The sequence below is a fragment of the Fusarium solani genome, assembly GCF_023522795.1.
Source record: "Fusarium solani strain SB1 chromosome Unknown bctg00000006, whole genome shotgun sequence".
Lineage (NCBI taxonomy): Eukaryota > Fungi > Ascomycota > Sordariomycetes > Hypocreales > Nectriaceae > Fusarium > Fusarium solani.
The window spans coordinates 1,838,381-1,860,967 of record NW_027072151.1 but is presented as its reverse complement, the minus strand read 5'-3'; the positions used below and the strand labels follow the sequence as shown (position 1 = coordinate 1,860,967).

The 22,587-nt window shown below is 53.8% G+C and overlaps 7 protein-coding genes across 7 annotated transcripts; 3 read left to right on the top strand and 4 right to left on the bottom strand.

Moving 5' to 3' along the window:
* Positions 1 to 1,451: 1,451 nt before the first annotated feature.
* MRS44_010306 (uncharacterized protein) lies at positions 1,452 to 6,782 on the top strand (the record flags this gene model as incomplete). The annotated part of the gene is made up of 5 exons (XM_046278604.2): positions 1,452 to 1,729; positions 1,791 to 2,867; positions 3,689 to 3,960; positions 4,050 to 6,648; positions 6,698 to 6,782. The coding sequence occupies 5 exons, from the start codon at positions 1,452 to 1,454 to the stop codon at positions 6,780 to 6,782; spliced, it is 4,311 nt and encodes a 1,436-aa protein (XP_046131254.2).
* Positions 6,783 to 6,950: 168 nt separating this feature from the next.
* Positions 6,951 to 7,666, bottom strand: MRS44_010305 (uncharacterized protein; the record flags this gene model as incomplete). Its single annotated transcript, XM_046281262.1, has 5 exons — positions 6,951 to 7,096; positions 7,144 to 7,328; positions 7,378 to 7,511; positions 7,559 to 7,571; positions 7,632 to 7,666. The coding sequence occupies 5 exons, from the start codon at positions 7,664 to 7,666 to the stop codon at positions 6,951 to 6,953; spliced, it is 513 nt and encodes a 170-aa protein (XP_046131256.1).
* A 1,453-nt stretch (positions 7,667 to 9,119) lies between these two features.
* On the top strand, positions 9,120 to 10,593 carry MRS44_010304 (uncharacterized protein; the record flags this gene model as incomplete). The annotated part of the gene is made up of 2 exons (XM_046283687.2): positions 9,120 to 9,323; positions 9,376 to 10,593. 2 exons carry the CDS (start codon positions 9,120 to 9,122, stop codon positions 10,591 to 10,593), a joined length of 1,422 nt encoding a protein of 473 aa, XP_046131257.1.
* Positions 10,594 to 11,130: 537 nt separating this feature from the next.
* On the top strand, positions 11,131 to 11,832 carry MRS44_010303 (uncharacterized protein; the record flags this gene model as incomplete). Its single annotated transcript, XM_046283688.2, has 3 exons — positions 11,131 to 11,417; positions 11,467 to 11,633; positions 11,684 to 11,832. 3 exons carry the CDS (start codon positions 11,131 to 11,133, stop codon positions 11,830 to 11,832), a joined length of 603 nt encoding a protein of 200 aa, XP_046131258.1.
* Positions 11,833 to 11,899: 67 nt separating this feature from the next.
* On the bottom strand, positions 11,900 to 12,783 carry MRS44_010302 (uncharacterized protein; the record flags this gene model as incomplete). Its single annotated transcript, XM_065620067.1, has 2 exons — positions 11,900 to 12,431; positions 12,509 to 12,783. The coding sequence occupies 2 exons, from the start codon at positions 12,781 to 12,783 to the stop codon at positions 11,900 to 11,902; spliced, it is 807 nt and encodes a 268-aa protein (XP_065476256.1).
* A 1,032-nt stretch (positions 12,784 to 13,815) lies between these two features.
* On the bottom strand, positions 13,816 to 16,087 carry MRS44_010301 (uncharacterized protein; the record flags this gene model as incomplete). The annotated part of the gene is made up of 7 exons (XM_065620066.1): positions 13,816 to 13,976; positions 14,038 to 14,329; positions 14,382 to 14,867; positions 14,916 to 15,218; positions 15,267 to 15,483; positions 15,527 to 15,797; positions 15,859 to 16,087. 7 exons carry the CDS (start codon positions 16,085 to 16,087, stop codon positions 13,816 to 13,818), a joined length of 1,959 nt encoding a protein of 652 aa, XP_065476255.1.
* A 2,029-nt stretch (positions 16,088 to 18,116) lies between these two features.
* On the bottom strand, positions 18,117 to 18,416 carry MRS44_010300 (uncharacterized protein; the record flags this gene model as incomplete). The annotated part of the gene is made up of 1 exon (XM_065620065.1): positions 18,117 to 18,416. One exon carries the CDS (start codon positions 18,414 to 18,416, stop codon positions 18,117 to 18,119), a length of 300 nt encoding a protein of 99 aa, XP_065476254.1.
* Positions 18,417 to 22,587: the final 4,171 nt, after the last annotated feature.

The following is a 22,587-nucleotide window of genomic DNA, read 5'->3' as shown; positions in this document are numbered from 1 at the left end:
AGATGTGTCGTTCTATGTTAGCTCTGCCCTTGCTCCTGGAGGCTGAGGAATGGATATCCCGAATCCTTCCCAGCCATTGTAACCTCAATCCCGTGTCATTTGTGTGTGTTTTACTCTTATATCCACAGCCGGCTCGGAGCTGGACCTGGGTGAGTAAGCAACCATGACTGCAATGCAATGCAGTGAGCTGGAGTTAAGGTCAAGCAGCAAACAGCGAGCGAGCGGCCCCCATTCCCATCCGTGGAATTGGATCCAGTGTCACGGTCCTCCCGCTGCCGCTGCCGTTGCCACTACCGTCGTGCGCCCTCCTAACACGGAGCTTGTCTTGATTCTTTCTCTCTCCGAGATACTAGACGATGACCAAGAGGCTATTCAACACCCCCTCGGAGACAGGCCATGCCGATGTAGAGAGGGCCGTGATAATACTGTATCTTGCTCTCTGCCCGTCCACACTCGGCAAAGCTCCTCAACTCGACAAGTCCAGTTCTCCCCATGTCAGAAAACTGCTAGCGTGCCTCGCCGTCAACACAAGAGACTTCTGACCTAGCCGGAAGCGTCCTAAATCCGACCGGGATCCCCCTGCCTGGTTCCCTGTGGTCACCCGTTGCCCAAGCTGCGCGAGACAGGTACTCGCTGCCCCCTGCAACCTACCTGACCTCCGGGATCCCAGCTTTTTCGCCCATGCATCCATCCAATCCATTCGCGTCCTCCACTTCTTGTTCCTCATCAACCAACCCCAGGAGAAAGAGAGAGCGAGAGAGTGAGAGAGAGGAGCCTCTTTCTTGTTCCTCTCGAGCTTGTCCTGTCGCGCCCTGTCTTGTCTTGACCTTGCTTGTTCCCTGTGTGGCCATCTCTCTTCCACATCCTCCTCCTCCTCTTCCTCTCCCTCTCCAAGCCCTGTCGGTCTCTTCTTTTGCTCCGTCCCTACCTTGTCCACGTTTCTGGCCTGTGCTCACAGACCATCCCCTCCAATCCCCAGGTCTCTCTCCAGGTCTTGGTCTTATTCAAAGTCCCCGGGTCCCCTCCACTCCCAAGTCCGAGTCCCCTTCCATATCAATCATTCATTATCCGTCGCCCGTCCGTGTCTTGAACTTTTCGCTTTTACTGCGCCGACGCCCGCCCTCCCCCGTCTGCGACTGGATCGACCGTGCCCTTGCATCCAGAAGACGACAATCTTGCTGCTGTGCTCCCCTCCATCACCACCACTGTCGCGACAACGACAACATCACCTCGACATCGACGACAAACCTTTCTTCTGGGATAGACCTCGTCTCCCGCGCCGCTCGTTCTAGCCCTATTGCCTAGATCCGAATCATGTCGTCGGCCATTGTCGCCTTTTTTCGATTACGATAGGATAGCTGTCCCCCAACTCGGCGTCCATGGCTAAAAAGCGTCGAACGAAGCAGCGGAAGTCAACAAGGGGACGTCACGACCGCTCTCAGACGAGCACAATGTCCTCGGAGGATTCGTACGCTATCCAGAGCGGCCGCCAATCCCTCGAAGGTACACCGAGTGAGCATGCCGCAAGCGACGGCAATCAAACCGCCATGACCAGCATCATGGACACCGATGAAGAGCGCCACCATGATTCAGAATTTGACGAAGACGAAGACGTCGATGAGGATGACATGATATCCATATACCCCGCCTCTCATTATCCCGGCGTCTCTGCTGCACACCGGGTCGAGGCTCCATTCTCCCCAGATTCCCACGCGGCAGACTCAGACATGTAGGCGACACAATCCCACCTTGCCTCACCCTGCCTCCAATGCTAATTCCCGGTGCTACAGAGCTGCGTCCACGCGATCATTATGGGCACAAGATCTCGACTACCGAGAAATCCACGGCCGACGCTACTGTCGCGAGTACTTCATGCCCAACGACGACATTGAGCAATGGCGAATATCTCTTCAACACCAGGTCTTTATGCATGTGCTGGATGGCGAGCTGACACTCGCTCCAATCCAAGATCCCACCCACATCCTCGATGTTGGTACAGGCACTGGCGAATGGGCCATTAAGATGGCCGAGATGCACCCGCATTGCGAGGTCGTGGGAACCGACATAGCCGCGATCGCAGAGACCAAGAGCGTCCCTATGAACGTATTCTTCGAGATTGAGGACGCCGAGGACTGGGATCGTCACCCCGACATGTACGACCTGATCCACTTCCGCACCATGGAGGGCGCATTCAGGAATTGGAGGTTCATCTATGACAATGTCTTTTTCTCGCTCAAGCCTGGTGGCTGGATTGAGGTGCAGGACTTTGACAGCGCCGAGGGCTTCGTTCGGTTCATGTCGCAGTTCCCCGAGGGCTCTCCCCTATTCGACCTGGTTCGAGACCTCGAAGTCGCAGCGATCAAGTCAGGGCGGCCACGAGGCACTGCCCATCTCGACCCCCGGTTATTCATGGAGGCAGGCTTCGTGGATGTCAGGACAACCGAATATTCGATCCCCATCACGGTGGCTGAGAAGTCAGCAGGCAAGATCTGGCTGATTGCGTGTCTGGATGGCCTCGAAGCCCACTGCCTGCGACTCCTAACTGAGCAGCTAGGATGGGATCCTGAAAAGTGCAAAGCAGCCTGTGAGCGTGCCGCGCGAGAGTTGGCAAACTTGGCCAAGGATCCCGAGAAGTCCAAGGGTCTCCAGGTCAAGATGCGCGTCGTGACGGGGAGAAAGCCACTTGACACGCCACCCACAGATCTTGCAGAGCTGTTGGGGGCATGCAGCTCGACCAGCACGGAGCTGATTGATGACGACAGCCCCGACCCGACACTACATGCTAGCGATCAGGATGTACGGGACACAGCCTCCACTGTGACAGATGTCACAATGAGAGAGACTCCAGCCGCGGCCACGGCGGCAACGTGAGCTACGCGGCTCAGGCACACTTAGAACAGAGGTACACACTGGCCTCATCACCTTGGACCGGTGTTTGGTCTACAAGGACATTTTTGGCAAAGGGGGTTTGGCGCAGAATCTTGGGCGGCGGCGTTGTGTCTGGGTGATGACCAATCTTGCATTTGTATAGGTACTGTGATGATTGTATTTCTGCATTGCTCTAGGGGTATTGGTGATCTATTTAAGAAGGGGGCAAACATGGATATTCATGGGAGGCCCATTTGATGCAAAAAAAGAATTATTATTGCCCTGCATACATGCCTAGCTAGTCTACCTAGTAGTCGGTTTGGTGTAAGTGGACGACAAAGAAGATGGGCCAGTCTTGCTTGGTATCCATCCGTATATGAGGTTAGAATCAGGGGGTTCGACCGTCGGCATATGGGTTGGGCTAATGTATTAGTATTAGACACGAGTTTTTTCTACTCTTGAAACTATAAGATTTTCCTCATCCTGACACTCAAGTGACATCCAATGTTAGGTAGTTGAGTTTTCGTGATGCTTTTTTTATATAATGTTCTTGTAGCTATGTGGCTGCGTTCAACGGTGATGTAATTGGTGTGAGGCTGTAGCTGCCTTATGCACGAACAGGCAGCTAAATACACCAACCATCCGTCCCGAGGCCGCGCGCAGGTGGGGAGCTCCTCTACAAGGCCAACCAACCATCCACATCCACCGACTTTCGTCACCAACAACTCCCCCGTCAACATCAACCACGGCCGTTTCTGACCTCGATCCGATCCTCGCTTACCTTGGCCACCTTGAGACGAACATAGTCCGCAGCCTGCAGGACGCGAAACCCCCGATCTGGATCGCCGAGCGCCGAATATGCACCTGTGAAGCCGCCCAACGCCATGGCCCTGGATCTCCAAGACGGCTTCGTCGCCGCCAATGGCGTCCCGGATCTCGAGGAGCCCATCTTCGCCATCGAGCGCGTCCAGCTACAGTTTTCCGTCGCCGCCGACTTTGTCGCTGCCCAGGTCGCCAACAATGTCATCATCCTCGCCCTTTCCAACGGACGCATCCTCCGCATCGACCTAGAACGACCTGAGGATATTGATGGTAAGGGCCTCGAGCAATGCGCTGGCATCTACCATGTGGCTACTACTCAGCATGGTGTTCTTTCCAATTGCTAATACTGTATGCTACAGACATCGACCTACCCAAAAAGCCGTCCGAGGTTGGCGTCATACGGCGCATGTTTCTCGATCCCACTGCGTCCCATCTCATCATCTGCACCGCGCTCGGCGAGAACTACTATCTTCATTCCCAGTCGAAACAACCTCGGCCGCTCGGGCGACTTCGGGGCGTCTCGATCGAGAGCGTGGCGTGGAACCCTTCGCTGCCCACGGCGTCGACACGGGAGATTCTAATTGGTGCCTCCGACGGCAACATCTACGAGGCCTTTATCGAGACGTCCAAGGAGTTTTACAAGAAGGAGGTGAAGCATCTGAAGAATCTACACAAGCTTCCTGATGGCCCGATCACGGGGCTGTGGGTGGACAACCTCCAGGACAAGTCGGATCTCCGAAGGGTGGTGATAGCCACTCAGAGCCGGTTGTTCCATCTGGTAGGAAGGATTGGATACGGGCATGATGGTTCAGGGTCTGTGTACACCCGGTTGTTTGAGTCGGAGCAACCGGTTGTCCATGAGCTGTCGCGCACATCATCAATCGCTCCCTCGAGCTTGGTGGTGTCTCCTGACCCTCCAGATTCCGGCCCTTATGACGACAACCTACCGGACCGAGCATATGCCTGGCTGTCTTACCAGGGGGTCTTTCACGGTAGATTGTTGAATGGGCCCGTAGACAGCAATCTCGGCTCCAAAGTCTTTTCGGAGTCAAAGATGCTTCCCAAGGCCCAAATACTGACACCCGAGGGCGCAGACCGACGTCCACCAACGTCAGAGGTGATCGATGCTATCGCGCTCACACAGTGGCATATTGTTCACCTAGTTGGAGGACGGGTAGTGACGACGAACCGTCTCACTGGCAAGATGGTTTCTGAGCATGATGTTATTGGTCAAGGACAGAAGCCTCTGGGTTTCTCTGTGGATATCCAGAAGAACACCTTCTGGCTGTTCACGTCGGAGGAGATTTTCGAGATTGTGGTCCGAGACGAAGAACGCAACATCTGGGAGATTATGACAAAGCTGCAACAGTATGAGCCTGCCTTGCAACATGCGCGTACGCAGTTACAAAAGGAGACAGTAGCGGCAGCATACGGTGATCATCTGGCTTCCAAGGGACACTGGCTCGAGGCTGCTACCATTTATGGACGCAGCAACAAGCCGTTTGAGGATATCGCCCTCAGCATCATCGACAATAACCAGCCCGATGCTCTAAGGAAATTCCTGCTGACCAAGCTCGCCGCCCTCAAGCGGTCGGCCGTCATGCAGCGGATGATGATTGCGGGCTGGTTGATTGAGGTGTTCATGTCCAAGCTCAACTCGCTGGACGACACCATCAACACCCAGGCAGAGCTGTCTGAGAACCTAAACTCTACCGACTCACAGAAGCTGCTAGAGTCGGTGAGGAAAGAGTACAGGGACTTTGTCGACAAGTACAAGAATGATCTGGACCGGAAAATGGTATACGATGTCATCAGCAGCCACGGCCGCGAGGGAGAGCTCCTCTATTTTGCCAACGCCGTCAACGACTACAACTATGTGCTCTCCTACTGGGTTCAGCGAGAAAGATGGAGCGAGGTGCTTAACGTGCTCAAGAAGCAGACGGATCCCGAGGTGTTTTACCTATACAGCAGCGTTCTCATGGCGCATGTGGCACCAGATCTGGTCGAGATTCTCATGAGGCATTCCGACCTCAAGCCTCGGAAACTGATCCCCGCGTTCCTCGAGTATAACCGGACGTTTGTTGGCGGCCCGAGTGCGCAGAATCAGGCGATAAGGTACCTCAACTATGCGGTGTACCAGCTCAACTCGAAGGATGCGGCGGTTCACAACACGCTCGTCTCGATTTACGCCTCACATTCTTCCAAGGACGAGTCTGGACTCTTGTCGTATCTGCAAGCGCAAGGGGATGAGCCCCGATATGATCCAGATTTTGCCCTGCGACTTTGTATTCAACACCACCGAACTCTATCATGCGTCCACATCTACACCAGCATGGGCCAGTATCTTCAGGCTGTCGATCTGGCTCTTTCACACAACGAAGTTGAGCTGGCAGCTGTCATCGCTGACCGACCCATGTCGAACCCGCAGCTTCGCAAGCGACTCTGGCTCGCGGTGGCTCGAAAGGTGATTTCACAGTCGAACGGGATCAAGACGGCTATCGAGTTTCTCAAGCGTTGTGATCTGCTCAAGATCGAGGATCTCATCCCTTTCTTCCCTGACTTTGTCGTGATTGACGACTTCAAGGAGGAGATTTGTGCAGCGTTGGAGGACTACAGCCGCAACATTGACAACCTGAAGAAGGAGATGGACGAGTCCTCGCAGACGGCTACAAACATCAAGATCGACATTGCGGCACTGGACCACCGGTACGCAGTGGTGGAGCCTGGAGAGAAGTGTTACACGTGTGGTTTGCCCTTGCTGAGCAGGCAGTTCTTTGTCTTTCCCTGCCAGCACTCATTCCACTCGGACTGCCTGGGACGAAAGGTGCTGGAGCAGGCGGGTGTTGGAAAGTCTTCACGTATCAGGGAACTCCAGATGCAGATTCAGAAGGGGTTGGTCAGCGGCACGCAGAGAGAGACTGTTGTGGCAGAACTGGACGCTTTGGTGGCATCCGCTTGGTGAGTTATTCTGAAGGTGATTTGAGCATTCACAGCTAACTATAGGCAGCATTCTTTGCAGCGACTTGGCGATCAAGCGGATCGATGAGCCTTTCATCACACATGACGACGACGTCAATGAATGGGCGTTGTAATAAGAGAAGGAGAAGGAGAAGGATGGGAGCGAGCAAGCAAGCAATCGGTGAAGTTGATGTGTCTGTCTGGGCATAATCTTAGAACTGCAGATACCCCCGCAATGTTGGACATTACATTCGATTATCAGACTTTGTCATGAGGCACGTCCCGGTGCGTGATGCGTTGTCTTAGTATCTGCACTCGGTAACATCCATCTTGGAGCGAGTGAGCATGAGAATGGAGACAATGACGCCATACAAGCCCAAGACCTCTGCAAAGATGAGGATGAGAACCATTCCGACATAGAGGCGCGGCTGCTGCGCGCTGGCTCGGACTGGGGGTCATTAGATTCAGTGTTTAAGATAGAAGAGGTGAGCTTACCTCCAGCATCACCAACGATGCCAATGGCAAAGCCAGCAGCCATGCCACACAGGCCAACAGCAATACCTGCTCCGAGCTGAAGGAAGCCAGTGTGGATGGGCATCTTTTCCTTGATGCCGTTGGACATGATGACGCTGGCGACGAGGCCGTAGATGGAGAGGATTTGTGCCATGATGGCGCAGAGGCTGGAGGGTGTCAGTTCGCGTATAGGTATAAACATTCATCTGGACCTACGTATTCTGCATCAGCATGTCAGGGCGCAAGATGCCAGACTGGAAGATGGCACCGGCCGACTTTGCAGTGCCGTATGCAGCGCCAAAGGTGGTGAAGACGATGGAGACTGCACAACCCATGGCGCCAAAGAAGGACTGGACTTTGTTAGATGTAGACCACTGAAGTGTGAGTTGATACATACGGCGTACATGGGGCTAATGAGGGCATTGTATTAGCTGAAGAGTTGTCAAGAGAGGGAATGGGAATGGCTGTACCAGCGGTCCATGTTGGCGAGGAGAGCAGGATCCATGGTTGGTTGATGAGGTTAGTTACGAGATAATTACAACTGTATGCGAGAGATGATGACTACGAGAACAGCTGAAAGAGGCGGCAAAGGGTATATATTGTATTCTGTATTATCTCTTGCCAAGCCGTGGCACAATGCGATGTGATGCAAAGCCACCCCCTCCAGGTTCAGCTCCAATAGACAAAGACATGTAAACACGGGCTAAAGATGCATCGTGGCTGACCCAGGCAGCTACGAAAGGAGCCTTAGCTGAATGTTGGTTGGTGAGAGTTGACGTGGCCTTGGTAGGCAGAAGGATAACGAGAGCTATGAGTGGTGGGTTAGACGTTTGGGGAAATTGCTGTGAGTGTTTGTGTTATTGACTGGCTGCCTCCGAACTAGAAATAGAAGAATATGATAGAGGAAAGGGTTTCATCAAAGGGAGAAGTTGTCAAGACATGAAGTGTTCTGTGGGTGCCTTCTTGGCATGTCCGTTGCAAGACGGAGGTGAATGGGGAGAGTTGCCTACCCTACAGCGAGAGGCAGAACACAGTCTATTACCAACCACAGGTCCCAGATGACAGATGTGTTGTGATTAAGAACCGACAGGATTTTGATTGCTTTATCCATGTGCACGTATGTCTATATATCTATTCCGAGGCTACGTGGATGACGTCTGTCAAGGCCACGGAAACACGGCAACGCCTCCGCCACGAACGTCGTAAGCATCCATGTAAGCGCCATCATCTTGTGGAATCAAACACTGCACGTAACAAAACAGCCACTGAAATTCCTCGGAGAAGCGCTGCAGGGACCAGAAAAGAAGCTTTCCCTACCCACAACCCGCTCTCACGTCACAAAGTCTAGTATGTGTCATGTACTTGAGGGGATCCCGACGTCCCCTAACCCACAACCCGAAGGCGCTAAGAATAACTCCCGAGGTTGCCGCTGTTAACCCACTCTTTTCTTTACTCGTGGCCGCGCGTCAACTACTTTGAGACGATGGGCTTGGGCTTTTGCTTTACTGTAGTTTGATCATGATGGGGACGATTGTTTGGGACAGATGTGTCAGGCGAGTGTCACGACGACATGTTGTGGAATCATGGTGCGGCGGCTAGTTTTTGTCGTTCAAGATGGGGGATTTAACAAGCTGTCATCCCCCGTTTCATAACTGTCTGAACATTCTAGTGTGCTTCTTACGTCCGGCTTATTTACAGTACAAAAAAAAAAAGAGGCTGCTTAAACTCGGCCTGTCCGTGCCGGAAGGCGATGCTCTGACGTTGGCTGGTGACGCAGACGCTTCCTCGGGAGCCTCGTCCCGCGCGGATCCAACGGCACACAACAGTCTTGTTCAGCGGGGAAGGGAAACCCATTCGAGGCTCAGACGAGCTATTAGTGAAGTGGCGGGGAGATATAAACTCCCAACAAGGGTCTACGTTGCAAGAGCTAGACTTGAACATATACACAGAAACCAACCATGAAGGCAACTCGGCTATTCTATGCTATTCTCTCGCTGGCTTCGGCCACGGGTGCTATTTCTTTACACAAGAGACAGGATGGACTAGAGCCTCGGGTTTTGGCTTTGGACTTGCAGAGAAGCACGATACATGATCCTGTTGGCAACGATAGGAAACGACTTGCGAGGCGGAGCGGTTCTATAAACGTGGGGATCGACAACCTGGTTAGTTTCTACAGGTCTCACTCCAACTATACGCATACTAACTATACCATAGCAATCCCTCTACTTCTTCAACGCCTCTCTGGGCACCCCAGCTCAAGACTTTCGCCTACACCTCGACACGGGGAGCAGTGACCTCTGGGTCAACGCCAACAACTCGACACTCTGTTCAACACCCGCCGACGTCTGCAGCACATCTGGCCTCTACAACGCCGCCAAGTCTTCTACTTACAAGTTCGTCTCGAGCGAGTTCAACATCACCTACGCCGACGGCTCAGGCGCTGCGGGAGACTATGCCACCGAAACGTTTCGCGTGGGAAAGACCGAGCTAAAGGAGCTTCAGTTTGGTATTGGGTATGAGACCTCGTCTGATCAAGGAGTGTTGGGTATTGGATATTCTTCAAACGAGGCTCAGGTGGCAGAGTTTGGAGGAGAGCCTTACGACAACCTGCCGGCCAAGATGGCTGCTGACGGGCTGATTGCCTCCAACGCTTACAGCCTCTGGCTCAACGATCTCGACTCTGCGTCGGGAACAATCCTGTTTGGAGGTGTTGACCGTAAGCGGTTCACGGGAGACCTCATCACGGTGCCTATCCAAAAGTTTGGCGGCCGGTTCTCCCAGTTCTACATCACCCTCACCGGCCTGAGCGTGGGTTCAGACACGGTCGACGACAACCTCGCCCTCGGCGTCATCCTAGACTCTGGCTCGACACTCACGTACCTCCCAACCAGTCTCGCAGAAGCCGTCTTTGAGATTGTGGGCGCCAACTATGAGCAGGGAGCTAGCACCGCGTATGTGCCCTGCGATTTGGCCAACGCCTCGGGCAACTTGACCTTTAGCTTCAGCTCTCCCGCAGAGATCACGGTGCCGCTGAGTGAGCTCGTGCTTGACTTTACCGACGTCACGGGTCGGCGGTTGCGGTTTGACGACGGGGAGCCGGCGTGCATGTTTGGCATAGCTCCCTCGCCGGGCGGGACGAATGTTCTGGGAGATACGTTCCTGAGAAGCGCGTATGTGGTGTTTGACCTCGGGAACAATGAAGTTTCGCTAGCGCAGAGCAACTTTGACGCTGACGGGTCAGATGTTGTTGAGATTGGCTCAGGGGACGGGGCAGTGCCTGCGGCGACGGGTGCGGATGAGCCCGTCACGGCAGCTTCTGGGGTTCCCGCGAGTAGTTCTAATGGAGCTGGATCGCTTTCGCCTCTGGGTAAGGATGGTGTCTCTCTCTTTGTTGGGGCTTTGACTCTTGGGTTTGTCTGGTCTCTTGTCTAGGGGCAGGACAAGACCGCGCAGCCTTGGGGTGCTTGTCAATACTTTGCTGAAGCAGGAGTTGTTTGAGTATTGGAACTGGATGAATCATGGTTGGGATACGTGCGAGGTGTTTTGGTCTGTTTGGGGTGGCTTGACTTATACTGGCGTTGAGATGAAGCATCTACGAGACTCGGATTTATGACATAGACTATGGCGCTTTAATTAGATATTTACACCAAACAACCTCGCATCTTTTGAAATTTCCAATCTATACCTGATTTTAAATATTAGATCACACTTCATGGCTTGGATCAACGACTCATGATGATGTGGTTGTGCTGACTTTTGCCGATTCGGCGCCGATATCTTTTACTATCCCCGTTACTCCCGAAAAAAGGATCAACAGAATGGACGAATGTTTATCTATGAGCTGACTAGAGTTGAATTCTTCGATCTTATATAAACTGAGATACCCAGTGCGTCTGATCCCTTGTTTGGCTCATCAACCTGTACCCTCACCATCTCCAGTTCTATCAGAGCGTCGTCTCAACTACAACCATGACGGCTTACATCGAAGTCGCCGCGAGCTGGCTCTTCAAAAACGCCAAAGGCCGCGACGCAAAAGCCTTCTTCACCCATCCCGCCTTTGCCTCTCACCCAGAGCCGACCCTGTCCATCACATCCCCAGACTGTGGAACAGACGGCTCAACCCTTGGGAAGGAGTACATGCATGGAGGTCAGGGTCGTTTCCCTGAGCTGACATGGGACTCTCATGAAGGTGTCAAGGAGTGGCTGCTAGTATCTGAGGATCCGGATGCCCCGTTGCCGACGCCTATATGTCATGGGTGTGTACAAGTGTTGATGTGAAAGGGAGGTAAGCTAACAGATGAGTAGGATCTATCTTGGCATTCCTCCTCAGAAGACGAGTGTCGTGAACAGCGACTTCAAAGCCGGAGACGAAAAGTCTACCCGTCTGGAAGGGGGCTTCTACTATGGCGCGAGCCGCAACGGCATGATTTACATTCCACCGCGGCCGCTTCTCAACCACGGTATCCATCGATGTGAGTTGAAGCCTCTCACAGACTTGTATCCACTAACTCAGTGCCTTCAGACTGGTTCGAGATCATTGGCCTCAGTGAGCCCCTGGATGAAAAGCTGGTGACTTCAAAGCCGACGAGGGAGCAGGTGGCAGAGGCCATCAATGGCAAGGTTGTCGTCTGGGGGAGATGGATGGGACAGTGTGAGAGGCGATGGGAGTAAAGATGAGATGATGATTTCATTTTTAGCGAGTTCAAGTAGAGCATCTCATAATTATGCGCCATCACATCTATATACGTCCAAAACTCCAGATATTCAACCCAACCTTGGTGCCCTCCTCCACGGGCAACCCAGCATGCCACGTCTCATCGTAACCTCGCCCGTCAGCCGCAAAGTTCTCCCAGTAGACGGCATTCCCCGGGACGACCTTGAACACGGCGCCCGTGTTGTTTCCCCCGCACTCGACGAACCGGCACCACTCTTCACTTGCGGGCACCGGGAGCGCCGGGAACTCGGTGCCGCCGCCCCGGATTTCGGAGCCGTCGACCCACGCCATGAGGCTGCTCACGCGGCCCCAGCCCCGGGTGTTGGAGCTCCAGTCAAAGTGGTGTCCGTAGTGACCGCCGGGCCCGTACCGCTGCGTCCGGAGGCGCTCGATCCAGAGGTCGGAGCGCCAGCCCTGGAGGGAGCGAACTCGGTTCTCGATGCAGCGGACTGGGTCGGTGCGAGGGATGACGGCTACGGAGGAGTCGCGGACTGACGAGTCGCGGTGTGTGGCTTCGCCGTCGTTGGTGATGGTTGAGGGTTCAAAGATAGGTTCGCTGAACGAGTTAGCAGAGGCAATTGACAACAACATACAAGGCATCGTCATGTCATTCTATATGCTACTCAAACCTACCTAATCTCCAACATATGCTTCCTTTCCTCCTCACTCAAGAATCCCTCTAGGTACACGACAAGAGGCTCCCTGTGCAAGATGCGAGCCACATACGAATCCGCCTCACACACAGGGACAGTCGCATTAGGCGAATCTATCGCAAGCAGCGACTCATTGAGCTGTGGTCTCGAGTAAGCAGCATCGCGACGGCCGGTGCTGCCGGGATACAGGAACTCGCTGATGGGGTTTGAAAAGACCACGAGGAAGGCTATGAAGCCGATGACGTACGACAGCATGACAGAGGATACGGTCAATGGATGAGATTATGAGTGAGAAGGAGAAGACGAAGGAGGGAAGGGAAGCTCAAGGGAGACAAGTCATGATGGAGCTTTTGTGGAGTTCATGAGTCGCCAGGGTCTGGTCTGAGCTTCGGATCTGACGGCTCTTTGACCAGATTAGGTATCAAGGGCGATTACCTGTTTAGTCAAGACGGAGAGTTTATAACTAACTATTGCATGCTTACAAGACATGGCAACCGCTCGTCCGAATCTTCAATTCTAGGGATAGTTGATGTTGAGCTATGCATGTCTCACAAAGAGTCGATAAACCAAGACATCGAATCAACTTCCAAATGGTGCTGCCGAGGCTCTATTGAGATGAGAAACTCTCGTTCGTCTACCTATTATACCATGCGTGTCCCCGTAATCGTACAAGAGTTGTGTGTCATGTCTAGCTTTCATACGCCTGGGTATATATCGTACACCACCTCCATCCAACTGTTCGATAAGTAGATATACATTCCTCCTTTCTTTCACGTCATCCAAAAGCCAAAACCTAAACTCCAGACATGGCCAGGGCATCATGGCCGTCGTGTTCGTTCTTGCTGGTTCATAACCCCGTGGGCATCCCTTCTGCGTCCCAGTTCAGATCGGCATTCAGTATCCCCCAGGGATCCGTGCCATCGCTGGGAAGAGCATTCGTAATCATTGTTTCCGTGATTTGTGCAAAAAGTGTTTCCTCGGTCGATTGCCATATAGGTGTCGCTACACGCCCCTGCAACGACCTCAGGTCAATTCGGTTGTCCTCTGCAGTGTTGCCGAGCCCGTTATCTGGTGAGGTATGGCTGCTCCCAGATACTGTTCTAGCTCCAGAACATTGGTTCGCTGGCGAAGATGCTGAAGACGAGTTAGTGCGGTCAGGAAGCGAAATACTCGCTGACGTTACGCGAGGTGAGAGAGATGGCCAAGTCCCTGTAGCTGCGAACCTGGGTCCCAGGTTTACTCCAGAGGCAGTGAAGGACGATAGCAAGTTACCACGCTGACTGCTCATCATTTCAGGCCCTGGGCTTGAAGACATCCGCTTCCTCTTGTTTGTCGCCGGGGGTCCTCTTGGCTCGGGGGTGCGACATTACGGGTGACGGCGCCAAGCATGCCGCGGAAGCAGTCCTTACCTGGTCGATGATCCTTCATGCGGGCCTCTTCTTCTGCATCTAAACTGCTCTTGTGCGCGAAGAAGAGAAAAAGATTGCTCCGTGTGTTTTGCCACCGCACTTCGAACCAGCATAGGGATGTGAGACTTGCCCTCCCCAAAGGCGTTGCGGAACCTCTTGAGCGAGGGCATTCGTATCGAAGAGTTGAGGCCGTTATGCTCAATGTCGAGACACGCCTGCTGGAGAAAGGCGCGAGTGATAGTATGTGTTCGCGCAATAGCTTCCATGGCTTGGATGATAAGGTCGAGGTTTGAAAGGTCGATCGAAGTCAGCCCCCCTGTTGGGTTCTGCTTGGCCAGGTAAACATAGACTGTCGTTGTGCAGTAAAGCGACAGAGCGCACAATGGACTTCTCTGAAGGGGGCGTTAGTTCTTGCAACATGATTAGGGGTAGTTGTATACATACAAAGAAGAGCGTCGCATGTGTGTTGATCCTGATAATGTTTACTACTTCCTCGGCAGCCGCTCGGAGGCGAGCGATACTGTTCTGCTTGATGTGGTCAGGCAGGCCATGCTTCTCGACCTTCTCAATAGCCGCATGATGAAGGCAAATGATGGAGGCATGTAGGTTGAGGTTCAGATGCGTGGCAGAAGCGTCCCGTATGTTCTCGGGCATCCGGAACTTTTCGGGGAGAAACATGAAGAGACTGGACAAGGTGTTGTCCAGCTCACGATGTCGAGTCCAGTATGTCCCATTCATGACATCGTCACATCCGTCGTCAGGCCGAGCATTATGAACATGCCGGAGAATGCTCTTAAAGACCTCGCAAGTGATTACGGTCCCTGCGAATCCTGTGTACTGTGCTCCTCGGAATGCGTCAGTCAGAAAAGGGGCTTCTTCTTCCCGGTCAGCGAGGAATGCATCTTCCGAGGCTGGTAGTCGAGTAGCAATCTATTGGCTCGTTAGTACAAGTTCCAAGAGGATGTGTGGTAGATGTACGTCGTCTTTGCTGATCAAGCTGGGCCAGCCTGTCGAAATGCAGCAATGGGCATCGATCGAAAAGGCACCCCAAAAGACTCTCCTCCGTTCTTCAAGCTCCGCCCACGTGAGAGCGGGTGGCAAGGGCGGTGGCATTCCAAGACGCTCTCCATCGAGGCGATCAAGTCCTATCATGTGGCAGAGGCGGACGCAATTTGCACTACTCATGGCTGATCTGCTGAATAGCATGACCTTTGCCTCATAAAAGGCAATGAGAGCCCACGCCTGCGTGTGGTTGATAGAGACAAAGACTTCTCCATGGCCCTGTGTGGTGTTAACCCAATCCAGCCGAGATTTTGATTTGACTTATACCTTCATCTCGTCTGCCTCGATATACTGCCGGGCCCGACGGTAAAAGACCTCATGATACTGGTTGTACTTGGCATGGCCAACAGAAGCCAGCGCCCATATTATGTACTGTAGGCACATAGGGGGCTTTCTCATAGGGGGTCCATAGAAAGCCTGGAGATAACGCCCGGGATGAACGATAGGTATCATCTGGTACTGATGTTGGAAGAAAGTAGTGTTCCTATCATGTTAGTTGGTGTAAAGCAGCTGGGAGGTGCACTTACAGTTCCTCCATCACTTCATCTGGGGGCAAAGACTCTGTCATACCCAACCCCATCAACTGAGTGTTGGGAGGATTTTCTATTGCATTCGACTGTTCAAAGTAATCTGGACCAAAGAATGTCATTTGAGGTTGTTCAGAATCATTCCCCAGCCGAGGCACGCCAGTAAAGTTGGGAACCTCTATCTCCGGCTGAGCCGGTTGAACGGGGCTCCCATCATCAGTCTTTTCATCGACGTTCTTATTCACCTCCTTGAGGTAGTCTTCAACCTGAGCTAAGTGAGCACCAAAGTCAGCCACCCATCCATGAATAATCAGACGTGAGGTGAGCAATACCTAGGCGTGCCTCAAGCTCTTTAACGTTTCTTCGCTTAAAGGTTGGCTTCCGCCGTGACTCTGGATAGGTACACTCATTTGAAACCTTGACACAACGGCTGCATGCCGGCTTTGTGCGATCACATTTCAGTTTCCGGGCCCTGCACGAGACGCAGGCCAACGGCTCCGTGCCGGCCGGGGCGGCGGAGGCGGAGGTGGAAGGTTCGGACTCGGTGGTGTCCGGCGGCATGGCTATGGCTACCAGTGAGCCTCATCCAGTCGGTGACGAAAGACAGGACTGGGGTGGGGATATGGACAAGTAGGACGAGGGACGCTTGTTGTACATGAAACCTGGCCTCTGCAAGGCAGGAAATGAGCTGACGAGGCACTATCGCGTTCTCTTGACACGCAGTGCGTAAGGCCTACGAGGCATCATGATAGAAACGACGTGACAGACATATACGCGAAGTCACGTTCCTAGTTACGGTCGCGGCCGCTGACCAAGAAGTGGCCGTTCGGATTTCTCACGCCGGAGAGTTTTTGGTCCGAAGGCCGAAGGCTACAAAGTCCGAGAAGGAACTAATCCCGAGCATCGACGGGTTAGCATGAGTCACAGGTTGAAAACGCGAAGGCGCGAGTTGAGAGCGCCTTCTCCTTTTTGATACTGTTGAGAGTAAGAACCAAAAGTGCAGAAATATACGAGGAAAGTCCGTCAGTCCATCCTCTGGGAAGGAAGGAACTTGGCGCGGGTCTTTCTTGCCGCGTGGTGCCTGCAGTGCCTGCCTCCTTTATTTAGGTAAAGTAGGCGGGCAAAATCCATGTCTAAAAAGAGTGCGACGTGGGGGGATAGATATCTTCTGGTAATAGGTGCTGAGCCACACTGAACCAAATACAAACAACACCACCAACAACAACAACAACAACAACAACTATTCATCATTCCATCAGTTGCTAGGAACTCAATAGAGTCTTTGTCTAATGGAGGGCTGGCCGGCACGTGCCGTCCTGCATCCGGATGTTATGCAGCTTCGCTTCCGAACGGCGACAGCCTGCATCAGGGTGCCATCCTCCCACAGCCCGTTTCACAGCGCCCTCAACCTCACCTCAACCACCATCACTCATTCAAATCTTACACACCGCCGAGATCTGGCCCTGTCGGCCTGGAACTCTGTATCGATGCAGAAACCTCATGAACCACTCACTGCAACTGAGGTCGTCCATGATCACCACCGCTACCACCCGCCCGCGTCGGTAGTCTGCGCGCATCAGTCAGGGCGGAGACCAAGGGGCAAATGCTGACGTCTAGTACAACGTTCTCGACCAAGGCAATCGACCAAGATGAGGTGATGGCGACCTACTTGCGCCAGCCGACCCAAATCTCGACCCTGCGATGTTGCGCATGACTGCCGCGCAGCCAAGCGACAGAAGCGAAGCGAGGCGAGGTAGCCCGTCTCTGCGCCGGCGACAAGCACGGTGCTCTTGACCTCTTGAATTCTTCGTCACTCATCATCACCGCCTGCTTCGTATCTCTGAGCCAATCTCGGCCCAGCCTTGATTTGACTTTGCGAGCCCAGATCTCCCCCTCGCCTCCGGACGTGTCAGGGCAGCATCATCCGCAGCGCCAGCCTTGACGCCTCTGCGTCACACAAGGCTTGATGCCTCCTCGGTGCTACCGGCCTACCGCCGGCATGTCACACGGCCGTCATATCCAAGAGAGATAAGGGTGACATTTACGGACCGCGCCACCCAAGCATGGAGAAGAAACGGTGCCATCCACCATCTTGGACGGATTGGACGACAGGGGGGAGTGGGAGGGTGGCACAGACACGGACGCTCACCGATTGTCCCCGTAAAGGTGGAAGCAAAACGGAACGGTGCTTGCCCTAGCCGACGACGCTATTCGGCAGCCTCAGTCCAAAGCCCATCAGTCCGAGCTAGAAGTTTGACAGGGCTTCTCGAGTTGCTTTGACGGCCGCCAAGACCCGCCCTTGGCAACTGGATGTGGCACCTAGCCGTCCGGCTACCGGCGAAACCAGTGCTGACGATTGACAGCTAGGCAGGACACTATCGGCTGGGTCGCTTTTAGGAGGAATCCCGGCCGATCTAGGATCGACAAGAGAAGCCTTTATTATTAGCGGCGCGTCCAGGATGGGCTTAGACTCGACGCCATCCAGCCGACCACGCTCCCAATGTGAGCCGGCGGCCCCAGGTCAACGGGGCTCACCCTGGGAGATGCCCACCCTTGGCAGCTGGTTGATTCTTGCAACTCCGGGCAGTCATCATGGCCCTGAAACGCTGGCCACAGGCATGGCTTGCAGGACAGGACGGCATCGGTGGAGCGAGCTCCTTGGTGACTGACACTTGACCCTCTTTCCGCCTGACTTGACTCCCGCCTCTTCTTGACTCTTGTCGCTCTCCTCTTCCCTCATTCCCTCTCCATCGTCGATCGAAGCTTGGGCGTCGGGGACATTTGCAGGGGGAGGGGGGATCATGTCTCTGGCATAGATTGCCGCGGCGGCGGGTTTCTCCATCAGCCCTGCCGGAACCGCCTGAAACGACGGCCATGGTCCCCAAATCATGCTTGTTATTCCCCGTCAGGCCAGCATCAAGCCCTCCCACCACCAACACTTGAGGCGACGTCGCACGGGGCTGACCACTGGCAGCAGAGCGAGCATACCGCCGGGTGACTTGCTTGAGCAGCCAGCCGCATTGAGAAGCAGTGGCTGATGACCCTAACGTTAACTATCTCGCTTGCACTTTGCGGGATGAACAGGCACACACGCACGCACGAGCCATTTGTCAAAAAGTCAATTCATTCCCAGGGTCGGCTTAAACTTAGAATCAAGGAACAGGACGGACCGACCTTCTATGATAACTCAAGAAGAGATCGACGAGAAGGGCACCCCTGCGCCACCAACGTTGAGTTGGTTGGCTGCTAGCCCTTTTTTTTTTTTTGTCTCCTCCTGATGCAACGACAAGGCCAGCTTCCCATGTGCCTCGCCTCTCAGATAGGTAAAACGGCCATGGATCAAGTCAGCCATGTTGCTCTTTTCTGCGTTGCCACGCGGGAGACACGCCCAACCATGTCTCATGTCTCAAACCCTCGCGGGTGACCATGAGGACATCACTGGGGGCCGTGTCTCGGTATGGCTGCCCGAAATAGCTTGCTGAACTGTGGTGCCGTCATCAACACTGATAGACGGAGCCAAAAGAGATGAAGAAAACGGGGTGCATCAAGACATGCAGCCAGACGTGAGACAGCGCCCGGGCACATTATCCTCTGAGACATCCAGGACTGTCAAATGCCTCTTTCTCAGGCGCCCGCCTTGCCCTATTGAGGCCCAAGTGTCTCGCTGTCATTCAGCCACGCGGCTGGTTCGCCCCAGCTCCATGGACGAGGAGAGAGGGATGAGGAGAGCCACCGGGGCTATCCTTGTTGATCTGCCAGCACCACACGCTGCCTCTGAGCAAAAGGAAAACACCGCGCGCTATGCCGGGTGCAAGTGAATTGAAAGATCTACAAGTCCCTGGGCCAATATCTCAAGGGTGAGCCCAAACCCTTGACAACTCCAGCCTGTATTGATGGCAGGTTTCATCATGAATCATGTTAATCTCCGCAGCATCTGAGGGTTCCCCCAGCCTCGACCCTAGCGAGCCGTTGGTTGTGTTTCTCGAAACTAAAACTCCTCGTCCAGCTAGAAGCAGAAGCAAAGAAACATGTATGCCAAAAGGAGATACGCCTCCTCAGCCTACCTGTCAACGGCGCCTTGCCCAAGCCCGCCACAGGTCTGCAGCAGACGCCCCCTCCCCCTTCCTAACCATCTGCCGCGGCGAACGAACGAATGAACCCCCGGTCCATCTCGTGCCGTCTGGTTCGCCTGTTAACTCCGAAAGAGACCTAGGTGCGATGGATGTGCATTGGCGGATGATGACGGCGAGATAGCGGCATAGCAGTGACAAACGACTCGGAAGCGAGGGTCTGTCATTGTCATCAGAGTGTCATGCCTGAGACTAGTTGATTCAACACGAGATCAGAGGGTTCCATGCCGAGACAAGCGTCGAGTGAGCTCACAGGGAAGGGCCTTAACCACCTCGCTCACATGAATGACTGAATGCACAGCACGTACATACAGCAACTGACATTGTTTACACGCTCTGGCCTGGTCTGGTCTGGCCTGGTCTGGTTTGTCCAGAACTGGCTGTTTCTTCTCGGCCCGCAACCAACTGGACGTCACCCACAGCACAGGGTCACTTGGCAGCCACCACCAACTCCGGGATGATAATCCTGTTCCTCTTGGATGCATCTGATGCATCTGCCGTCCTGCCCTGACAGCGTGGTTGATGCTTGTTTCCACGCCATTCTCTTGTCGTCTGTTTGCTGGGCCCCCGTCTTGAGAGGAGCCATATTAGGCCCGCCTGCATACATATTGTGCCCTTCAACTCCATCCTACCGGCCGGTCAGCAAGCCCTGCCTGCCGGAGAGGGTTCCCCCCTCACCGGTGAACTTGACATGTTTCATGGCACTGCGAGCATCCCTGATCCCAGGCTGGGCGCATGCGTCGATCGTTCGACTCCGTCTACTTGCTGCGAATGGTTGTCTAGACCAAGGACAGTCCAGTCAGTGGCAGATCCCCTCACGGCATTCACGGCTCAGGCTCCCGTTTGGAACCCCGTCAAGCCCTGTCTAGCCTATTTTCTCAAGTGCCGCTCCTACTCTACTCTGCTGTACCGCATCTCGGCCGCTCGCTCAGGTGGTCATGACCCAGTCGTGACAGCATCAGCATGAGCATCAGCAGCATCGGTGTCAGTGTAATCATTGTCAAACTCTAGGAAGCGACAACGCTCAGACAGTAGGGTCGTCTTTACGGAACCATGCCGCGCCAGATGCGTCAAACCGTTCATCGAGTTCCGCCATGTTGTCAGGAACTGTTTCTGTTTTACCGAGTTCAAGGACGTTCCCAGGACAATCAATCAATGCCTCCACAACTTGGCCCCCAGCCCAGTTGTCTCTTGTCTGATGAGCCGCCTTTTCCATTCCCATGACTTTAACCTCGCAGTCTCGTCTTCTTTCTACCCCGTTCAGCCACAATCCTTTCTCGGCACCATGCATTCTACTGTAGCGGCGGCGCTGACCCAGCGCCTTGTGAAGTCATGGATATGCTGTCTTTTATGCATTCGCGTGAACCCCCCTCCCCCCTCTTCCTCTCTGCCCGTGCCGCACGACATGCACACCCTCTTTCTTGTTAGGTTGTCACACAGCCCCGGAGAATCTCCGTCTTGGATCTGTATCATCCGAGATGCGTGGTGACAGAAAGAGGAGGGTTGCTTTGAACAAGACCTCGCGAATCTCGGACACCTGAAAGGCGAAGTTTGTTCGCTCATCACTCACCGTTGAATAACCAACCATGCATCCACCACCGCCAAGAGGCTGAACCCTTTCCACCCCCAACGGTTACTGTCCAGTCGAGAGTACGGTTCAGTGCCTGCCCCTCGCCTTTCGCCTCCCGCAAGCCAGCACACGCCTCCCGGAATACTACAGTACGGCACTCACTCCCCCACGGGCTTCCGTCGTGAGCCCTATGCCTCTTGTCCTCCCTTGGGTCTGTGGCTCTAAAGATGGACTAGCCGCTGCCGCTATAGTCGACCGGTCGTTAAACCACCCCCGCTGGGGATCCGCCATCCCCTCACCTCCACTCACCTCCCCAAATCTGGATTGGGGGACACTCAGGTGGTCGTGAGGCCATATGGTGTCGTACTGAAGGTAGCAGTGACTGTAAGGTAAGACTGCCCATCACCAGGGGAGGGGAGGGTGAGGGTGAGGGGGTGGTGGATCACGAGCTGGGAGCTTACAACCACCAGAGGATCTTGTGCCCACTGAGGAGACGACATCTTAGTTGGTTGTCCAGTAAATTAAGTCTTTGATGCACAGACTGGTCGTAAGCTTCTGCTGTCAAAAAACAAGACAGACCCAGAAGAGGAGACACGGGCTTATTGTTGGTTCGTCCACGGGAGGTTTTCGCCCCCCCTTTCTCTGAGGTTCCTTGACTGATGATTGAAGGGTCGAGCGAGCGAGCAAGCGAGGGTGGTGATGATGATTGTGGAAATCTAGTGAACCAAGGCGTCTGGGTCGCCTGTTGTTGCACTCTCTCTTGTTGTGTGAGCCCCTGTAGGTTGCCCGTGAGGTATCTAGGTAGTCTTTGTTGCCCTGTTTCTTGTCCTGCTTTGCCTTGCCTGGCCCCCCTACCCTTCCCTTCCAGAGAGGATCATGGCCTTGATCCAAATCCAAAATCAAATCCCAAAATAAAACGCTATTGCCGTGTATGTTGCGTCTTTGTCGTCTCTGTGGCGTTGATAATCGATGTCGCTTCCTTCGTACCATACCATATCATCCAATACCGTAAAGTACCCGCCCCAGTGGCTGGGTTCCAAACATCCATGGATGGAAACCAACCAACCGCGCCCCTTCTCCACTTAAAAAACATGAAATCGGTAATCTCCCTTGCGCATAAAAATGGGATATCCCGTCGCCAAGCGCGTCTGTGGACTAAAACAACCACCAACCCACCACCCCCAACAAGAAGAAGCAAAAGAAGTAAAAAGAAAAGAAAAAATCCGCTATTCTCATACCCAAAATGTCTCGTGTCAAAAGTAATAAGCCCAAGGGGGAGTCGCTCCAGAGAATTAAGAGGTCGGGAGAGGACCAAAGAAAAGAAAGAAGTAAATAAAAACGGTACTGCAGCGTGGGTGGGC